The sequence below is a fragment of the Mastigoproctus giganteus genome, chromosome 6 (assembly GCF_048544385.1).
Source record: "Mastigoproctus giganteus isolate SK-2022 chromosome 6, ASM4854438v1, whole genome shotgun sequence".
NCBI lineage: Eukaryota > Metazoa > Arthropoda > Arachnida > Uropygi > Thelyphonidae > Mastigoproctus > Mastigoproctus giganteus.
This window is the reverse complement of record NC_143580.1, coordinates 80196076-80216945: the sequence shown is the minus strand read 5'-3', so window position 1 is coordinate 80216945 and position 20870 is coordinate 80196076. Positions and strand designations below refer to the sequence as shown.

The following is a 20870-nucleotide window of genomic DNA, read 5'->3' as shown; positions in this document are numbered from 1 at the left end:
TACTTATAAGTTATTGAGAAGGAAGCTCAATTTAACCTCAGTTATTGAGAAGGAAGCTCAATTTGCTAATAAGCCAGGATTCTGCCCTGTTTTATTGAATTGTTTAAGGAAGCAAATAACAGCTATGCAAGAAAAAGACAAACTGTGCATGCAAATGAATAAACAAAGTGCATTATCTAATTGTGAAAATGATGATGCTGCTGTTCTTCTTGGCCTCTTAAACCATACTGATACTTTGCTTCACCAGGATGCTAGTGAGCCTGTAAGTGTCACTGACAAAGTGAAATAGTGAGAATCAACCAGGTACAGTGAGGATATAGATATTTCTGATGAAAATGTACTGGCATATGTCCCAGGTTACCTAGCTAGAAATATTTTAAACAGCAACAATTCTGAAACATGTAAAATTTACTATTAGGCCCAAAAGATCTTGATATTGAAAAAAATGTTGTATTTTAAAGATTTTAATGTGAGGAGTATGGATTGAAATGGCCATCAAAGGAATTGTTGAATACATTGATATATGTATCAAATATCTTCTTTTCTGAAGTTGATTTGGTATTTCATAAGGAAAATTTTGTAAAAAAACATGTTTTATTGACCTTGAGTGGATTGGGAACCACAAGCACAAAGATAATATGCAAAAAGTGCTTATTCAGTCTTTCTTGAAAATTATGCTAAAACAAAAAGTGAAAAATGTGAACTTGACTTACTGGTCTGAAATAGTCAGAATCCAGCATCAAAATCCCTTAAAAAAAAAAAAAAAATTGACATATGTTAAACACATGTAACTGGGAAATGTTAAACATGTGCTATGAAAGTTAGAGGGGTAAAATTGTGTCATGATTTTTTTAATTAGAGATAAGTTGTATCAAAGCAGTGTTAACTGACTATTGTGAACTTCATAAAACATGACAAATCCACAAATAAGATACAATTTCATTTCAATTGGATGGAATTCTATCTTTGGAATGTTTTCAGAAACATTCCAAAGTAATCTTCAGAATGTCTCTGAAAGCCAGATCTGAAGATTTTTAAGATAAATGGAATGTTAACTGACTATTCTGAACTACATAAAACATGACAAATCCACAAATAAGATACAATTTCATTTCAATTGGATGGAATTCTGTTATCTGGTGAACTCCAAACCACTTAAGTGTCTTCTGGTTTTCAGAAACATTCCAAAATAGTCTTCAGAATGTCTCTGAAAGCCAGACCTGAAGATTTTTAAGATAAATATGAAAAATACCTGTTCCTTTTTATTAAAAAAAAAAAATATTTCAGAATTGGCATCATAGTTTAAAAAAAAAAAAAGGTTCTGATTTTGTTGAAGATGACAGCTCCCACTTGTTTTAGTCTAGTGAACTGACCACAAGAAAGTCTTAAAGCATGTTTCAGAGTTTTTATCTGTATCAGTATCTTTCTTACAACTCCAGTATGAAAATTATCTGAATTTTGATGCTGGAATTGTAAGAAAGATACTGATTTTTTAATTTGCAAAGGAAGCAAAGTTTATCTCTCAGTAACAGCATATCATAGCATCTTTACAGTTTATAAAATCAAGGATTGTATTAAAGACTGTGACACAGTGCTTTATTATTATTAATTTATTTGTTTATGTTGCTTGTACTGGGCATATAAGTCTTGCTTTTAATTTTATGACAAATCAATATGCTTTTTTTATATATATATTACCGGACAGTTCATGTGATGATATTACTATTTCAATTTACAGAAGATAACATATAATTCAAATCTTTCATATATAATGAGAAACGTTTTAAATTAAAGGAAGTTGAATAATAAAGTGTGAAGTTTGTCCTTTTTTAGTTGTAAACCTAACTCAAATAAATAGTGATATAAATGAAAGAATACTAAATTTTGTTAAAGAAAATAACTCAGCAATAAAACAGTCAACATTTAGTCACATAATTGTATTCCAAATTTTTCATTGATTCCAGGTTCTTTGTATTTTTGTGTAGTATACAAAAAAAAAAAAAAATATTAGTGGCTATGGTTAACAGCAATATGATGCAGTGTTCATTTCATAGGATGCCATAGCAAAAGTAGTAGTAGTGGCATGTGATGCAAGAAAGCAAATGTATGAGCTTATGCAGCATCAGCCAAAAAAAAAAAAAATCACACCATTCCCTCCAAATGCCTGTCCAGTTCCTCCTTAAATTTATTCAGCCTATCAACTTCCACAACGACAGATGGAAGTTTGTTCCAGCAATTAACCACCCGCTGGCTAAAGGCAAATTTTCGCACATCTATTCTACATCTGTCTTTTCTTAATTTGAATTTATGCCCCCTTAGGTTCGTAATCTGAACAAGTGGAAGGATCCCATCAGAATTCAGCGTGCTCAACCCATTCAAGTAATAAATAAAGGAAAATAATTAAATTAAAAATCCGAAAACATACGTAAATTACCATATATATACTTGAGAAATAAATTTAAATTATAAGTGGGAGAAAAAAGGGGGGAAAGAAAAGGATAGTGGGGTTGAAAACAAGGGTTTGAATTCAGGAAGAAGAAATCGACTACAGTACTTTTAGCATTACCACACGACTATCATAACCATTATTTTAAACCTGCCGATATTTTTACTTATGTTTATATTTCATTATTCTTCCGTCTTTTATACTGTCTTTTTTTTGTACTGAAACAAGAATTAATTGTGAATATTTCATACTAATAATCTGCGAATTGATATGTTGTCCATCGCAATTACAAAACTAGAAAATTCTTCACGCACTCTTCGCAATGTTCCAGCCTGTTTCTTAGGTCCGAAATTGGTGGCGCCACTTTCTATGCGTTTTAACGTGTAACCGGAATGGACATTATCGTCTATGGGAGTTGGCACTCTGCATCTTACTACTCTGTGGCTAGAGGGTGTACACCTGCACTCTCGACACCGGCCTTACGAAGCTTAGTCTATCCATGTATGATGTTTTCACATTTGTAAACGCCTGGGGTGGGGCGTTGTTATTTTTGGTAGTAGTTGTTAGCTAATTTGACCTATATATACTTTTTAGATATGTTGATAAAAAGAAATATATATGAACAGGTATGGAGCACAGGTGCTTGAGAAGCATCAACTTGTATTAGCCTATGTTCCTACACGTGAAAGCGGCGGAGTTTGAGGATTTGGGGAATTATGTACTGAACTGTGAAACTTGAAATAATCTTTACTGCTACCTCCTTTTTTGTTTAAAATGCCTAAATTGCATGTTTCTAGGATACGTCTATTCGCTTATGGATTTGCCGCGTTTTGTTTTTCCCTTATTTTTATTGCTTTCTGTACCCCAAACTGGTTAGCATCTGATCAACGAGTGTATGGCGCACTGTTTGTGAAGTTGGGATTGTGGGAGACGTGTTTTCGTAGCTTTTCAAGCCCAACTGATATTGATAAAAGAAAATATTATGCAGGATGCAGGTGGATTTTAACAGATGAATATCAAAATCTCAGGGAATTTTTAGAACCAGGTAAGTAATAGTATGACTGATGTGGTTGACTAAACATTGTAAATAATGATATCGCCAGAATTACTTCTATTAATTTTAATTCATAATGATGATGTAATTTAAATATGACAGATTTGATTTTGAGTCTGATATGTGGCTTCCTGTTTGAAGTTGGGAATCTTATGTTTTTGTTGCTTTTAACAACTGCAAAAAATAAATTGTTATGCAAGAGGTAGGTGAATTTTAATTGATGAATATCAGACTCTCAGGGAATATTTTGAACCAGTAAGTAATAGGATGGTTGACTAACGTTATAAAAGAACTACTTTCATTAAGTTTCTAAATAATTTTAATGTAGAACATTAAAATTATCGACATTAAGTGATACGAAATTCAATTATTATCATTAGTAGAGGCATATGATGCAAGAAAGCAAGGTTAGTAGAGGCGTATATATCATCAGCCAAAAAAAAAAAAAAATCACCCACCCATCCATTCATTCCAAATGCTTGTCTAGTTCTGCTTTGAACTTATTTAAGTTTTCGACCTCCATTACGACAGATGGAAGTTTGTTCCAACGATCAATCACCCGCTGGCTAAAGCCAAATTTCCGCACTTCAATTCTACAATTGTCTTTCCTCAATTTGAATTTGGCCTTTCAGGTGAGTAATCTGAGCAAGAGGAAGAATCCCATCAGCATTGAGCTTGCTCAAACCATTCAAGGCCTTTACACCTCGCTGGTGCCTAGTCTCCAGACACTGCAATTTGCAGAACTTAAGTCTTTCTTGGTAATAGCAACCCTTTGCTCCACCCACCAATATATAAAAATAGATAAAAATTGCATAATACAGAAAGCTAAAGTATCAAGAAATCTTACTCTTAGAATTAATATGAATTAATCCAGAGTTTAACAACTAGGCAAAACAACAGTCCACTACACTACACTACACTACACTACACTGCACAAACATATTCACCACTACATTGATCAGATTAAGAGGAATTGACCATGTTGATCAGCCATAGAAAACACTGCAAATGTACTGAAAACCACTAAATGGCCAGTAAGTTTAATAATTTATGTTAAAAACGTTTTTACTGGCATTATTCCAAAAATTTGGTAACGAAAAACCGTCATGTGAAGCATTACGGAAGTGACGTCATTTTCAGCTTCCGCAGAAGCGAATTATTGTGACTTGTATTGTTGGAATCACACTTGTATAATGGCACCAGTAATTTATCTTCTACTGTACCAAATTTAATGAACTTTTGCACAGATCTTCATCTTAGCTCTATACTGGAGGAAAAAATGGGCACGTGATCAAGGAAATTTTCTCATGTAATAAACAGGATAATGTGGACGTATAGGATATAGTTGGAAAGCTAAGGAATTTAGAAACAGAAATATTAAGGTTTTAAGATACAAAAAAAAAAAAAAAAAAAAACACCTTTCAGAAACTGGGAAATGCGTTAATTCGAAAATGCATCTGGTTTCAAGTCACCAGGTGTTTTCAGATTGATTGTAATTTTTTTTTTTTATTTACAATTAAACTCAGAGGCTGGAAAAGAGTTCTACACATTTATGAAAACATTCTTCATCTTGCACATGTCATCAGATCTTTCGATAAATACTAATGTAATGGAACAACTATAGATGGTGTATTCAGCCGAACTGAAATCTTTTCGATGTAAAAATTATATATCCTACTTTTGTCATCGCAGACCAATACTTTCAGTAACTAATATGTAATTATTATTAATAAAATAAAAACATTGTTATATTATTATCCACAAATTTTGTTAATATCTGAAAATTAAAATGTTTTTAATGCCTGCTGATGACTCATAAATGTTAAATATGCTAGTGGCAGGACACATTATGTACCTGGTACAGAATTTTTTTTTTCAATCTTCAGAATACATTTTTAGACATGATAAGAATAGATCTATCCAACAGTTACTGTTAATTTATTGATTTTGTGATCACTGAAGAGTTTAAAAGAGAAACTGATTTCATTGTGTTCACAGAATTATCATTTTTGGTTGACCTAAGACTCCTTAGATCTTCAAATTAAGATTAATTTTGGTAATTATTTCTATTAGATATCTCATTTTCTCATACATTTAGCATTAGTAGAGGCATATGATGCAAGAAAGCAAGCTTATACGGCATCAGCCCAAAAAAAAAAAAAAAAATTCCATTTCACACATCCATTTGCTTTAAAAGTTTGCCCAATTCTTCCTTGAATTTGAGCTATCAGCTTCCACAATAACAGGGAAGTTTGTTCCAGTATTCAACTACCTGCTGACTAAAGGCACATCTATTCTACAACTGTCTTTCCTCAATTTAAATTTATGCCCCCTCATGTTTATAATCCAAGCAAGAGGAAGAATCCCATAAGCATTGAGCCTGCTCAACCCATTCAAGGCTTTATACACCTCAATCAGATCACATCGCAGGTGCTTAAGTCTTCAGACACTTCAATTTGCAGAACTTAGCCTTTCTTGGTAAGAGGACCCGTTTGTTCCTTTCACCAATCTTGATGCCCTTCTCTGTACTCCTTCCAGCAGCTCTACATTCTTCTGAAAATGAGGCATCCATACCTATATGCAGTACTTAAGGTGGGGCCTGACCATTGCCTTATACAAAGGGATAATCACCTCCTTATCCCTACTGGCAAAATTCCTGTATTTCATTGACAAGACCCCATGACCTGATCTGGCAGCCTGTCTGCACTGCTCAGAAAACTTCAAATCTGACTGCACAGTTAACCCCAGGTCTTTTTCATTCTCTACCACCCTGAGTGTAGTACCACACAGTTATTACGTTTCTGTGGGGTTACCTCTACCCATATGCCGTACTTTGCATTAGTCAATGTTAAACTGAGTTGCTACCTCTCAACCCATCTGCTCAACTTTTCTAGATCCTGTTGCAGTAGCGTACTGTCCTTATTGTCATTAACAACACTATTAACCATCGTATCATCTGCAAACTTGGACATTAAGCCTTATATACATTCATCGATATCATAGATAAATGCATGAAACAACAATGGGCCCAACATGGACTGAACACCTGGGGAATTCTACTAATAACATTAGTCCATGAATAGCAGTGTCCAATGTATCATCGTGGACCACGATGATACAAAATGGACACTGCATCATCATGAACCACACGCATGGGTACTGGGAGCGTAAGTGGCTAGAGGGTTTATGGATTGGCTCATCCAGTAAGAATACCATGAATAGAGACAGAGGTATACGCATACATCCTATTTTTGAAGCAGTTGTCCACAGTACGGATGAAAGATTTTGTTTGCCACGCACCCAAGCCATTTCCGCTTCCAGTTCTGCCCATGCACCGAGGGAACCACGTGTGTAGGTACCGTGAGCCTGTTATATAGGAGATGTTGCAGGAAGTTTTATCACTGTTGAGGAAGAGAGCTGATCTCGAAAGCTTCAGGTTTTTTAGTGCTTTTAATCTTTATATTTTATAGTAAATGATTTTATTATAGTTTTAGCATTCCGTAATATACAGCCATCAGTTTATTGTAAATTATATAATATTTTTGTTATTTGTAAAATTTTAGTTACAGTAAAATTCATTTAATGGTTGGTGTATGAGTTCACTTATTTCCTAGACAGTGTCCATTGACTTGGACATTGCTCTTCACTTGGAAGAAAAGTAATGCCATGAGCAAAAGAGAAAATCCAGTTTTTTAGATTCAAAAGAAGAAATATTTGTGATGTGGTTATACCAAGAAAGAAGTTGGGGTAATTCCTAATAGAGATATCTGATCTTGTCTAGAAATTTGTGATCAAAGATAAGCATAGGGACATAAGAATCCCCCCTTTTTTTTTTTTTTTTTTTTTTTTTTTTTTTGAGAGATATAAGCTGATCTCCAATTAATTTTCCCCACTGGAGAATTACTTGGAGATCAGCATTTAAGGAATCAGTAGTGGATGTTTCAAGAAGTTGAAGCTATTTGTGGAGGGCAAGGTTTCTCAAACTGGAAATGGAATGTAATGTGCTACCATCAACAAAACTGTAGATAGGATTTCCAGTTGATAGAAGACGGTCATTAATATACAAGAGGAAAAGAGTGAGAGAAAGAACTGAACCTTGGAGAAGACCAGCATTCGTGAAGAAGTGCCTACTATCACCTGCAGTGAGAAGTTAGAGAGAAAACTGGATACCCAGTTACAAAAAACTGTTGACAATCCATAAGTAGCTTATTTAGAATACCTTTATGCTAAACATGAACAAAAGGCTTTGAAATGTCAAGAACAATTCCTTCACTTTCACCAAACTTTTCAATTGAATTTGTCCACAGATGAGTAACATAAGGCAGTGGATCAACGCTGACAGAATCCTTACTGGCAATGATTGATCATATGGAAGATTTCTAGATAGTTTAGCAGTTGGTGGTTAACGGCTTTCTCCCTTACTTTAGAAAGAGTAGAAATAAGTGCAATGGGACGATAATTTGATGAGAGGGAATTGTCACTCTTTTTAGGAACTGGTTGGATATGAGGAAATTTCCAAGCAGAAGGGAAAATACCAGTGGAATAACAAAGTGTAAAACTGCGATAGAGAGAAGGTATAATTTGAGGAGCACAGGTTGTGAGAATAAGTGGAGAAATGTAATCAGGACCTGCTGCTTTGGGGTTCGAGCCCGTCACCACCAAATACGGAGGATGCGGAAAGGTCAGGGAATGACCACCGCATATTCCCGGAGCAATATGGCCTTAGTTGCTAATGCTCCTAAAAACCAAATAACAAACAAACAATCCTGCTGCTTTATTGGCATCAAGACTGTTCAAAATTCTTCCGATATCCATTTGATAGAAGACCATAGGAGGCACTGAATGGGGGTGTACTGGAAATGGTAGGAGGAGTTTTACCAAGATCATCAATACATGAATTAGAAAAAATTAAGATGAAAGCAGGTCAGCTTTATCTTTAGCTGAGTTGGCAATAGAACCATCTGGTTTCGACAGAGGTGGCAAGAGATGGACAGAAGTTGCAGCCACTAGTGTTGGCAAGAGACCAGAATGGTCAACTACGATTTGGAAAAAGAAGCAAGTTTTGTAAAAATCTATTTTAGACTGATTAATAACTGTTTTATAGTTGTTGCGAGCTTTGGTGTAGGCAGAAAATGAACCTGGAAATTTGGATGCAAGCCACTTGCAATATGCAACATTCTTATCTTGAACAGCCTTGGCAGATTTAGTGGAAAAATCAAGGTTCAGATAAAGGGGTGTTGAATAAAGGATTTCATTTTTACAAGAATAATTTTACAGACATGATCTGAGTAAACCTCGACATTAGAAGATTTAAAACAGTAATCTAGCCAAGGAAAAGAAAAGAGATCTCTCAAATCATTCATATTGCATTCTTGTAATGTCAAACAATATGAGGTTGAGACCGTAGCCAGGTGGGCAGGAGCAGCAGTGCGTAGCACATGCTTCTTGATTAGACCGGGGTTTGAGCCCGTGACCAAATACGGAGGATGCAGAAAGGTCAGGGAATGACCACCGCATATCCCCAGAGAAATATGGCCTTGCTAATGCTCCTAAAAACCAAATAACAAACAACAACAACAACAAACATGAGGTTGAGAATGGCCACAAAAGAAAGACTCCATTGGAGAATAGACTGTCACCAAGTTGTGATCTGAGTAGCCTAGAAGACTACTCACCTCAAATGTGTACTTGGATGGGTAGTTTGTGAGAAAAAGGTTGCGTTAGCTGTGTGTTTAGGATTTATTTAGAATTGTCTGGTATGCTGGTCAATAAATGAACAATCTGTGCAAGGACATTAGTAATTGCAAAAGCCTCAGCATCTCAACCATTTGGGCCTGTGTGATTAGAAAACAGAAGCCAGCTGAAGTTGTGAACATTATAATCACCAAGGAAAATTACCTCACTGTCAGGAAAGTGGGATGGAGAAAGTCAAGTTTCAAAGAGAGGGAGCAAAAGAGTTTCAGGTGATATGAGAAGTTATGAGAATGATTGATGCAACAGATGAATTTGACAGAAATGGGGTAGAGAGATTTTAAGCCAGAGAAGATCGAAAAGAAGAAATTGAAAATTACTAAGTCTTTCTGATAGGGAATATCAGAGCAGACATATGCAAATTTACTACCTTTGAAGCAAAGGAATTATACAGTGAATAATTAGGATAACTAAGATGAGCAATGGTTGAATCAATCAATGGGATTCTGTCAGAAAAAGTACACGCTACTTGGCAGACTAATTGGAAACAGACATCATTGACATTAGAACTGAGATTCCATTTCATTAATTTCACAAATATACATGAGTGTATTTGTGAAATAAGTTTGGGAAGTTTAGATCTTTTCATAGATAATTTTGTTCTATTAGTTCGACTATTCACAATGTTTTCAGTAGTAAGAAAAGGCGGGGAGATGTATTATACAAAATAGTGAAATTTTTGGATAGATACTGTGTATATATAGCAAGAATAGACCCAGCTCATTGACAACATGGCCTCAGCAATGCCCCCCCCCCCCTCTCTCACAGGCTACTCGGAATTCCTCTAGTCACTGTCTCTGGCGGAGTAGAGGCGGTGAGATTATACACATCCAGAAGCCTTCTAGTGAGTTATCAATAGGTTTGGTCTGGTGGACTATCTAGCAGCTTGCCTGTAAACACTGTTTTAGAGCTGTACCCTCGAAATGTAAGGAAGATCGGATCTTGCCATGATGCCCATCATAATCTCAAAAGATATCAAGATATCATACTGCATGATGGAAGAGATGGGAGGGGGGTTGCCAGAGCTTTGCTCTGGAGACTAAACATGGATTCCACCACTTCAAGCCTCCAACAAGCAAAGTGGTGGAATTGCACTGGTTGATGAGTCATCTGCCAAACAATGAGGTTGTTTGAACATTTAGACAAGAAGCAATTTCCTACTCTTAACCTATTGAAGATTGGATTGATTAATGACTGTTTTGCAATTGTGAGTTTTAGTATAAGCTTAAAATGAAGCTGGAGATTTGTATTCAAGGCATTTGTGATATTCATCATTCTTATCTTGAACAGCTTTAGCAAATTTGTTGGAAAACCATGGTTTAAAGCAGCATTTCCCAAACTTTTTTTAGTCACGGACCACTTTTCATCTCTCAGTATATTTATGGAACACTTTTCATCTCGCTATATATTTATGGAACATGAAACACAAGTTTAGCTGGAGCCAAAGAACTGTTTTTCTAATATTTTATTATGTACGATGCACTGTGCATCAGGAGCATCTTTATTTCCAACACATGTAAAGCCGAAATTCAAATAACTGCCGTCATACTTTCGTTTTGATCTTTTATTAGTTGGTTCCTATTTTTTCACTTTAGATTTTTGGGGAACAAAAGGCTGCAATTGTTCACCTTCACTTTGAAGCGTGATAATATTGTGTTCGGTTTCATCGACCACAGTTGCACTACTAGGAGTACTTGCTTCTTGTTTTAAATTCCTTTTTTCAACAACAAATGGTCATTTATTTTAATAATATTTTGAAATACTGATAATTATCAAAAAAAAAATTTATACAGGGAAGTGAGTTTAGTTATGATATCGGTTCACTTCCCCCTCTCCTTCAACCCATGCCCTCCAGGCGAAATCATATACGAATGGCATATTAGATCACCTTTAGAAGTATGCATATACAAAAGCCCGTTCTTTCATTATGTCATTCTCCATACTTCTCTATACAAAAGCCTGTCAAAATAAAGTGTTCTGCAGTCTATTTGATTATTAGTCTATCCCAGTATATTAATAACCAAAAAGTTAAAAATTATGATGATACAAAAGTGGTGTATGCTACAAATATGCAAAATTTATTTATTTTCTTTTATTTTTTTAATTATTAATTACGGTTTTTCACGGAACAGTTTGGGAAATGCTGGTTTAAAGGGTGAGATTTTAGGATGGAATAAAGGAATTTATCCCTTTCACATAGGGATAAAATCCTTTATTTCATGTGGATTACTGTTTTAAATATTCTGTTCCTGGTATGTTCTCTGATTGTGCCAGAATGCATGAATACTATTTAGACAAGAAGCAAGTTTCCTACTCATACCCTGTTCGGGATAAAATTTTCATTTTCACCCTGATGTCCTCTCACTGCATAATTGATAATTGATTAATACATAAATGTACAGCATATACTTCTTCACGTCAACCCAAGCACGGTACTAAGTACTATAGGTTCTAATACCTCTCGTGTTTGGGGTTTACATAAAAAAAAAAAAAAAAAACATACTTAAATACTTGGAGGTTGGCGAGCTCTGGACACTTTCTTTTTCTTTGAAAGCTATTAACTGACGTAGTCAATTTCAAGTAGCCTTGTTTAAGCTTGTGCTTAGTAACAGACATCCTTCTCCTTTCTTACACTTATATACATGTTTTTGGCCTGAGATAAAGAAAGTTTTGTATCACTAGATGGAACTAAAGGAAGTTGCGTATTATTAACTTAAAGATAAGGGGTGAAAAGGGGGATATCAATTAAATTCTGGGTAGGCTGTAGAATCATTTTTGGCATGTTTGTGGCATGTTAGTTTCAAGAAAGTTTGGATAGGACTGACATATGGTTCACTTTTATTGCCAGAAATTATGAGCTGGGTTTCAGTCAGATGGTAACGTTATTTACCAGCTCATATTAAACTGCCTTTTAATATTATTTAGTAGAGGCAAGTAGAAGCACTTAACAGCTTCTTGTGACATCAATTCTATGAGATGAAAATTTAACTTATATTAAATTTATTTTATAAATGTAAAATTGTTTTAATTTAATTTTTTTTATTACCAACTCTTAGTGTAAAATTCTTTTACATAGCAAAAAGTATTTGGTGACATTTGGGTAGCTTCTGAATCTACCCCTAGGTGAAATATTGCAGGAAAAAGTTTCCCTCCCCTCATAATCTGCCCCCATATTGTACATCAGTGAAAGATTTCACTAACTTGGAAATCACAAATTAGTGTAATGTGAAAGTGAATAAATGAGCTGATAATTTTATTATTATACTATTTAGTAAAACCTTTTTCTTCTTTTTAACCTAGCATTTTTTATTGCAACACAAGTTCTTTTTACCATTGGATTTACTGCTCTGCTGATTGCATGTGTACTTGTACTTGCATTACATCTTTGCCTTAGTCCAGAAAAAGATGTTTCCATTATAAGGATGATTGGCATGTTGGTTTTGGTTTCAGGTAAGTTGTGTAACGTATTTTTCATTTGTTGTAATAATTACTTTTTAAATACTGTATTTTGAATATCACGAGTATTGATTGCTTCATACAGAATCAGTTTATTGACTGATTGGTTTTACAAAGCAACTAATGTTTATGACTAGACATTGGATAATATGTGCTAAAAATAAGCTAAAATTGGATAATATGTGCAAAATATGCATTGAAAATATACGAAAATGTTTTTTGTTGCAGGGTAAGCAATAATTTTTTCAATGTGATTATGCAAAGAGAGGTCAGAAATTTTTAGAGAAAATATGTGATCATCTCTAGAAATCTGTGTGCCATTGAAGATGAGCATAGGCATAAGATAACACCAGGCTGAGTTCTAGAAAAATTGAAATTAACTGAGTTTTATTTGCTATACTGGACAGTTATCTGGGAGATGGTATTTAGGAAACTGGTGGTGGATATATTTGAGGAGCTGCTGTGGGTGGAAAGTAGGGTTTCTCAAACTGGAACATGGCATGTTATCAGCAAAACCATGGATAGGATTTCCATTTAGTGGAAGAAGGTCATTAATACATAAGAAAGAAAAAATGAGCAGTATGTTGGGTTCTAGTTCTCCAGTACTAGTTGAGAATTAAAATACAGAGAGCAATCGATGTTGGAAAGTGGATAGCCATCCTCTTTCAGCCACTCAGTGAGTGATTGGAAAGCGAGCTGGCTGTCCACTCATTTAAAAATAGAAGACATATCACAAGATAAAAGCTTATTTAGGAGACTTATGACAAATATATTCAAAAGCCTTAGAAATTGCTTCCATTTCACTTCAATTTTCCATTGAATTGAAGATGAGTAGCACAAGCTAAGGTTTCACTGGTGGGCCAACACTGTTGGAATCCATGTTGTCAGTCATTAAGTATGGAAGTTTTCAAGGTAGTTTAAGGGTTGCCAATTGATGGATTTCTCCATTACTTTAGGAAGAGTTAAGATTAATGCATTGGGATGGTAATTAGAAGAGAAGGATTTGGAACCCTTTTGAGTAGTTGGCTGGATAAGACAAATTTCCATGCAGAAAGAAATGACAGTATGTACATAGATTTTAGTAAATCTTTTGATAGTTTTCCCGTGATAGAAAACAGCAGAACTTCCAAAATGGAACTGATCTTTGCTGGATCTTTAAATTTTCTGGCTTTTGGGTGGTCATATTAGCCTGTAGTGATTAAAAAAAAATCGTGTGTGTGTACTCACGAAAGATGTTTTATGGGTAAACATCTTTGACGACACCTACCAAATTTCAAACAGCTAGAACCGAAACCATGAAATGATGTAATTTATGCTCACACCCGCTACTTACTCTACTGAATCATTGTTAGTGATAAATAGGATATACACGCCTGCTGTTTACTCTACCAATCAATGTTTGGAAGAGGTTAGGCCAATAGCCTAATTACCCATTTGATTGTAGCCATTTGTTGAATAGTATGATTGCAACAATACAAGTATTTGTATTGTTAAAATCTACGGTGACAATGAAGAGCTCATACTAGATCGTAAATTGTATAAATCGGACTTGGACATTAGCAAAATGATTGAAATATGTAAGACGATGTGCCAAGACACCGACAGTGGTGACCCTGACAAAGCTGCTGTAATGACCTGCATAGCTGTAATGACTTGTAATGAGACTGCGAGAAGACCCCCTTTGAAACTTTTACAATCATCCAAATGAGATGAATGAGGATCTAAAGCTTGCCACGCTCAACCCACTCAGTGAAAATGCAAAAACTTGATGACCACACAAGGACTTCTGCAACTTAATAAGAATGGCCAATGATGAGCAAAAGATTCTACTCAAGCATGTAATTTGAAGTCTGTTATCTCCCAGTTGTGAACCAATTCAAATATTAGGTCTGGAAATAAATGCAGATAGGTCTGGAAATAAATGCATCAAAGTCAGCTCAACTTACCTTCACAAAAAAGAGAATAAAAAATGACATCACAGCCTATCACAATGGAGTGCAGATAAGGAAAGTGAAGTCTCACACCGACCTCGGCTTGACTTGGGACGAGGGCCTCACTTTTCAGACCCATTTCTCGACCATGAAAACGAAGACTTTCTCGGCGATGTGGGCAATTCGACAAGAGCTGACAGGGTTACTGAACGTAGATGTAGTCGGAGGATACGTTCAGCGGTGCCTACAACCTATCGCACTGTATGCATCAGCAATCTGGTCTTCTGCCCCGACGTCGTATATAAATAGATTCCTCGCAGTCGAGTACTGGGTAATGCGATGGATGAACAGGGTCACGGGCAATGCTTTCACCATCTCCAGGGCTGTGTTATATACCAACTTAAAATATCACTCCCTGGAGAGTTCACATTGCATCCAGGAATATTCTTCTTCTTTCTCAGATGCTTACCGGTGTGATTGACGCCCCCAGTCTTCGAGGACTTATCTCTACTCCACGTGCTGGATGCAGTAATGACAGTCCCTACCTACCACTGCATTCTACACTATCCAACCTGTGCTGTCTGAAGAACTTCTTCCCAAACAACGCAGTGAACCTTTTCAATTCATTGACAATAGACCCTGTGAAATACTCTGAAAGCAAGCAGTACAGAGTGAAGAGCATCTCAGAAGCGCACTGCTTACTTCAACTATAATCTTGACAATGAGTGAATTTGTAAACAATATTGTAAATATACACACTTGTGTAAATTATTGTAAATAATTGTATTCGTGCATTTTGTACACTCTTCTTATATTGTAAATACTGTAAATAATTGTAATTTTTGCTTTTTGTACACCCTTTTTATATTGTATATAATTGCAATTCTTGCATTTTGTACACCCTTCTAGCCGGTCGGCTGTGTATAAGGGGTGAAAGCAAACACTTGCTATTTTAATAAATGGATTTTAATAATAATAATAATAATAATATTCTTGACCGGCCCAGAAAACCGGTTTCTGCAGAAAAACGTTTGGTTTGCCTCTTGATGGAAATATACAACCACTTCAGTAATACAGACGGGTACTGTAATGATCTTGGATGTGCTCAGAGCTGGTTTATGCTAGCTTTGAGCACATCCAAGATCACTGCCCTTAGGTTATCCATTTCTCTGGTTACCAAAAGGTTTCTGTCACGGTTGGCAATGGTTAGCCCAAAGCCACCCAAGTGGTATGCCCTGAATCATAAACATTTTTTCCATAACCAGCTGGCTTATGCCAGCTCTGAGAAAATCCAAGATCACCTCCCATGATCCTTTGCACGATATCCTCTCCCGACCCTGTTTTTCTTTGTTGAAATGAAAATGGCGTCAAATGATTTTACTTCTGTCCGAGATTTAGTAGGTGCTGCCAAAGATGTTTACGTATCAAAAAAAAAATTGCAAAAAATACTGCAACTTAGAGTGCATAGTACTCTAAAGTGTAATCGTTCACCACCCCTTCTGAGAGAGATGTCATGTGCATTTTGATGGAAAAGTAGAGTAAATGTACAATACAGTAAAAATTAAATTATTTCCCCTTCCAAAATATACTGTATATGGTATATATTTTATATGGGGAAACGTTTCACATAGTTGTTTCACCAAAGTCCTAAGGTGTTGAGCATATCTGACAGTACAACTTTTATATGAAATATGCTTAACATAAAGGCCATAGTCCTCTAGGTTATTTAGTTTTCTTTCAAGAGCATATGGGCAAATATAAATGGATGAGGGTTTCTGTGTTGACATTGCTTATCAACAACAGTCTAAAAGTTCTCAAAAATTCACTAAACAGTAAATTTGCTCAGTGAATTATCACTTAGTATAATGCTTTATGTGCAAATCACTGTAGATTTGGAAATTGAGTAATCCAGTTTGAGAACTAAATTTGCCAATCCTGAGGTGGTTTATTAGATTTGCCCATTTTCCTAAGCATAGCTGAAAAATGGGTAGTGTTAGCCATTTACCTGATTTGGGAAGCTAAACTGTATTGGATAAACCAGGGTAAGCCACAATTATGGGGTATAGGTGGATCACAGATTCCAGGTTGGCTGGCTGAAAAGGAGACAGAATAATCATAAATGGATACATATCAGAGTAGACCAGTGTAGCAAATGGTGTTTCTCAGTATGGGTGCTAGGGCTTCTAATCTTTTGTGTACATGGGGTGTAAAAAATAAAAATCCAAGAAAATAATTATAATTTTATTCTGACAGTGTAATAAGAACACACAATATCTTAAGCAACAAAAGTATTGTTGTCTGGAAAAAAAGGAAGAGAAAAATTCCTGAGATAGCCAAATCCTGGGGCTACAAAGAGTAGGAATAGAAGAGGAAACCAAAACTTGAAGTAACATTAACAACAGGACCAGACACAGGGAATACATTATATAAAACATTTTTTTTCCAGCTGTACTTTTCCAGTTAAAGAGAGAGAGAGAGAGAGAGAGAGAGAGAGAGAGAGAGAGATGTAGATTAAAAGTGAATGCTACACTGAAGGAATATTAAAATTAATATTATCATTGCTTTTAATAGATTATTTTAAGTTCAAATTTTAATTTTTGTTGGTGTGTAAAATATACTAGTTTACACTGGAGGACCTGGCTATGCTGTTTTAAATTTTGTATAATTTATAAATATAGTCTTAAAAATAGCAACAGATTTCACACTAAATGTTGTAAGGTCTTACACTTGTGCACAGAAACCCAGGAATAGCGTATGACTAAGTGTGTGTGGGTGGCAGGGGGTTAAAGTAGAAAAGGTTCAGGAAAAGAAAAACTTAAGTTTCAGTAATGAGCAAATTGTAATTGTTATTATTAGTAGTAGTACTAGTAGTGGCAAATGATGCAAAGAAGCAAGCTTATACAGTATCAGTAAAAAAAAACCAAAAAAAAAAAAAAAAAAACCAACACTTCCCATTTCACTTGTCTATCCCCTATAACAGTTGATCTAGTTTTTTCTTGAATTTATTCAAACTGCTCACTTTGAGAACATCAGATGGGAGTTTATGCCAACAATCAACCATCATTCCTCAATTTGAATTTATGCTTCCCCTCATATGTGTAGTCTGAGCAAGAGGAAGGATTCCATAATCATTGAGCTTACTCAATCTATTCAGGACTTCAAACATCTCTTTACTCTTCTGTGCACCTATTCCAACAGATCACATTCTTCCTAAAAATGAGGCTTCCATATCTGTATGCAATACTGAAGGTGTGGCCTAACCATCACTTATACAAAGGGATAATCACCTCCCTCCCTGCTGGCAAAATTCCCCTATATCACAGACAAAACCTCATAAGTTGTCCTGGCTATCTATCTGCACTGCTCAGAGAATTTCATATCTGACTGCATAATTATCCCCAGGTCTTTTTCACCCTCTACTGCCCTGAGTGTGGTACCACACAGATGGTATGTTAATCTGGGATTACTGCTCCCTATGGGAGGTGCCTTGCAGTTTTCTATATTAAACTTTAATTGCCACTTCTCAGTCCATCTGCTTAATTTGTTTAGATCTTTTTGCAGTAGCATACTCTGATTACTATATTCTTAAGATCACATGGGCTGAGTTTGTTTGGATATTTCCAAACTCTGTAGTCATGTGATCTTTATATTTCTATTTTGATCTCACCTGGTAAAATTCATTAATTTTACCAGTATATAAATTATATTGAAACAGTACTAAAGTGTATTTTATGCAGAAAGATCTTAGGTGCTGGAAACTAAACTTCCTGTCATCTCCCACAGGCTTTTAACCTCACTTTTTGAAGGCATCTTAAGGAATTTAACTCTCATGAACAGAACTTGCTGTAAATATCTATAGTTAACAGAATAAGTTTTATATTAGGTAATAAACAATTTAAGTAAATTGCTGTACTAACATGATAGCAAAATTGTGGTACTTTTGTTTAAATAGAAAGTTATTTTATTGATTTAAAAGGAAACATCTTAGAAACTTTAATAATCAACTTTAATAATTTCTCTCTTTAGCTGTCCTTTGTACTCTTGCAGTGATAGTTTTTGGAGCACTGGGTGATCAGAATGACTGGATGCCTGACCCTGACCATAACTATTTGTCATGGTCATTTGGTCTTGCTGTTGTTGGGACATTTTTTGAATACATTGCTGCCATTTTGTTCTTTGTGGAAAGCAGACTTGTTAAAAGACGAGAGGAAGAGGAACGTGATCATCAGGTTGTGTATCGTCTGGAGCAAACACATTCAAAAGTTTGATTTGTTTAAATAACGTTTCTGCTGTATACACTAAACAGAAATTTTCTATTTCACAAACACAATTTTTTATTGCATCATGTGCTAGAAAGTTTTACAAATAATTTCTTCATGTATTTTTAAATATAGTGTTTTGTAAGCATACAGTTATCTTGATAACAAAAATGTGATATTAGATTTTAGCTGCATTGCTTTCATGAATGATTAGGTTTTGATTAAAAAAAAAAAATCTTGTTTTATTAGTTTTTTTTTTTGTTGAATCATGTCTATTCTGGTAGGCAAAAATAAATAAATATATATGTATGTTCATTCCAGTTTCTGTTAGGGGTATATTTTATGAAAGTGAGTAAATCATGTTTTTGATATCATCAATGTAAATAATGCATTTATCTTTGTTATATGGAGTAAAATTTATAGTTAACCTTGATGCTAAGGAAAAATAAAGCATACTAATGAAATTTTAGAAGCATCATGAACCTGTTCATAGAATAATGTGTAAATACCGAGTTTTATGCTATATACAGATCTATACTGTGATTACCATTTGGATAATCACACTGAATATATTGTGCTTACTTTGTTTCATACGGCACTTGATATTAGCATTTAGATTTATTTCTTTTTTGTGGTAACGGAATGTGTATTTGAATGCTATAGGCTGTGTTTTGGAGTACATGCAGACTTAAAGTGACAATCTGAGAAAATGCATTGTTTAAAGGCACAAATATTTTTTTGCATTAGAGTCAAAGAGCAGCAGCAAAAAAAGAAGTATCTTTTGTCCAGCAGCAAATGCAACCACGAAGGAAAGCCTTCATATAAAAAGACATTTCATACTATTCTTATCACTAGGCAGAGAACCTTTACTTATATGAAAGTGTGAATATCTGGGTTTACTGTCAATGTTTTCATCAGCATAATGATGCATAATTTTAATTCTTTTTATGGTTGTAAGATCATATATCAGTGGAGGATGTTTGCTCTGTTCTAAAGGTTTAGAAACTTAAGATCGCTTCAACAGAAGGTAAAAAAAAACAGTAAGGCAATCATTTACTCTTTTAAGCAAACTGTTGTGATCCTTTAATGTGAGTGCCAAATCTTTGGTTTGCAAATGGAGAATTTCAGTTTGATCCCTTTCTCTGCCTCACCACCAAAACAGTTTCTCTGCATTTTTATTTTTCTAAAAAAAAAAAAAAAATAGTAAAACTGTTGAAATTGGAATTAAAAAAAAAAAAAAATGTGAATTTATTTATTTTTGTTAACAAATATTGCAGTAATAAGTTTTTGCAGGTTTTTATTTCCAATGCAATGTATGTGATATGGTCTAGGGATGATAACCTCTTTCAGTTTAGAAAGCAATAAAGATTACTAAAAGAACTTAAAAGTTTGTGAGCAACTAATAGTGGAGAAAGTGTGTTTGTTATAATAGCGGAGAAAGTGTGTTTGTTACACAGTGCCAGTGGTTTCCCACAGAACTGCACTTAGTGGCAAGACTACAAACTGTGTGAACAACTAATATTATTAAAGATTTATTTTCACAGAAAATAAATGTACAGGATGGCAGCAACTAGTCTTAAGTTGTGGTGCTGATAGCCTAGGAATATGAGCTAAAACACTACACTGTTGATAAATTATATTGGATGATAAATTGTGGATGGTAAACTGTTCAGTAGTATGCTATAACATTCGCAGAAAACTTGACCATGTTTTATATGTATAGTCAAAAAAAAAAAAAAAAAAAAAGTAGCAGCATTCATGCAGTTCTACCAACATTGTGTTATTGGGGTGATTTATGTTCCACATACAATCAAATGAAGAGTTACTTTATGAAGAAATTTAATAAATTGTGGACTTCATTTGGCAGCCAGTTGTTATATTGTCAATGCCTAAGAACAAGGCATGTTTCCTTATGGCATTGAAAAGTCTGCTGGCTTCAAACAGGATTTACAGATAGCTAGTTTCCAACTGAC

The 20870-nt window shown here is 34.9% G+C and overlaps 2 protein-coding genes across 2 annotated transcripts in view; one reads left to right on the top strand and one right to left on the bottom strand.

Annotated features, from left to right (window-relative positions):
• Positions 1–20870, bottom strand: part of LOC150084430 (uncharacterized) — a 256526-nt gene that overhangs the window by 82348 nt on the left and 153308 nt on the right. The gene's annotated exons all lie outside the window — the stretch shown is intronic.
• Positions 2973–18942, top strand: LOC150084432 (uncharacterized). The gene is made up of 3 exons (XM_090375222.1): positions 2973–3491; positions 12552–12701; positions 18665–18942. Exons 1-3 carry the CDS (start codon positions 3221–3223, stop codon positions 18904–18906), a joined length of 663 nt encoding a protein of 220 aa, XP_090231348.1. The 5' UTR covers positions 2973–3220; the 3' UTR covers positions 18907–18942.

Excerpts from the sequence above, each read along its gene's own strand:
- LOC150084432 (XM_090375222.1), top strand. The coding sequence starts at position 3,221 with ATGCCTAAATTGCATGTTTCTAGGATACGTCTATTCGCTTATGGATTT. Across the intron at positions 3,492-12,551 it reads CAGGGAATTTTTAGAACCAG|CATTTTTTATTGCAACACAA; the intron begins GTAAGTAATAGT and ends TTTTTAACCTAG. Across the intron at positions 12,702-18,664 it reads CATGTTGGTTTTGGTTTCAG|CTGTCCTTTGTACTCTTGCA; the intron begins GTAAGTTGTGTA and ends TTCTCTCTTTAG.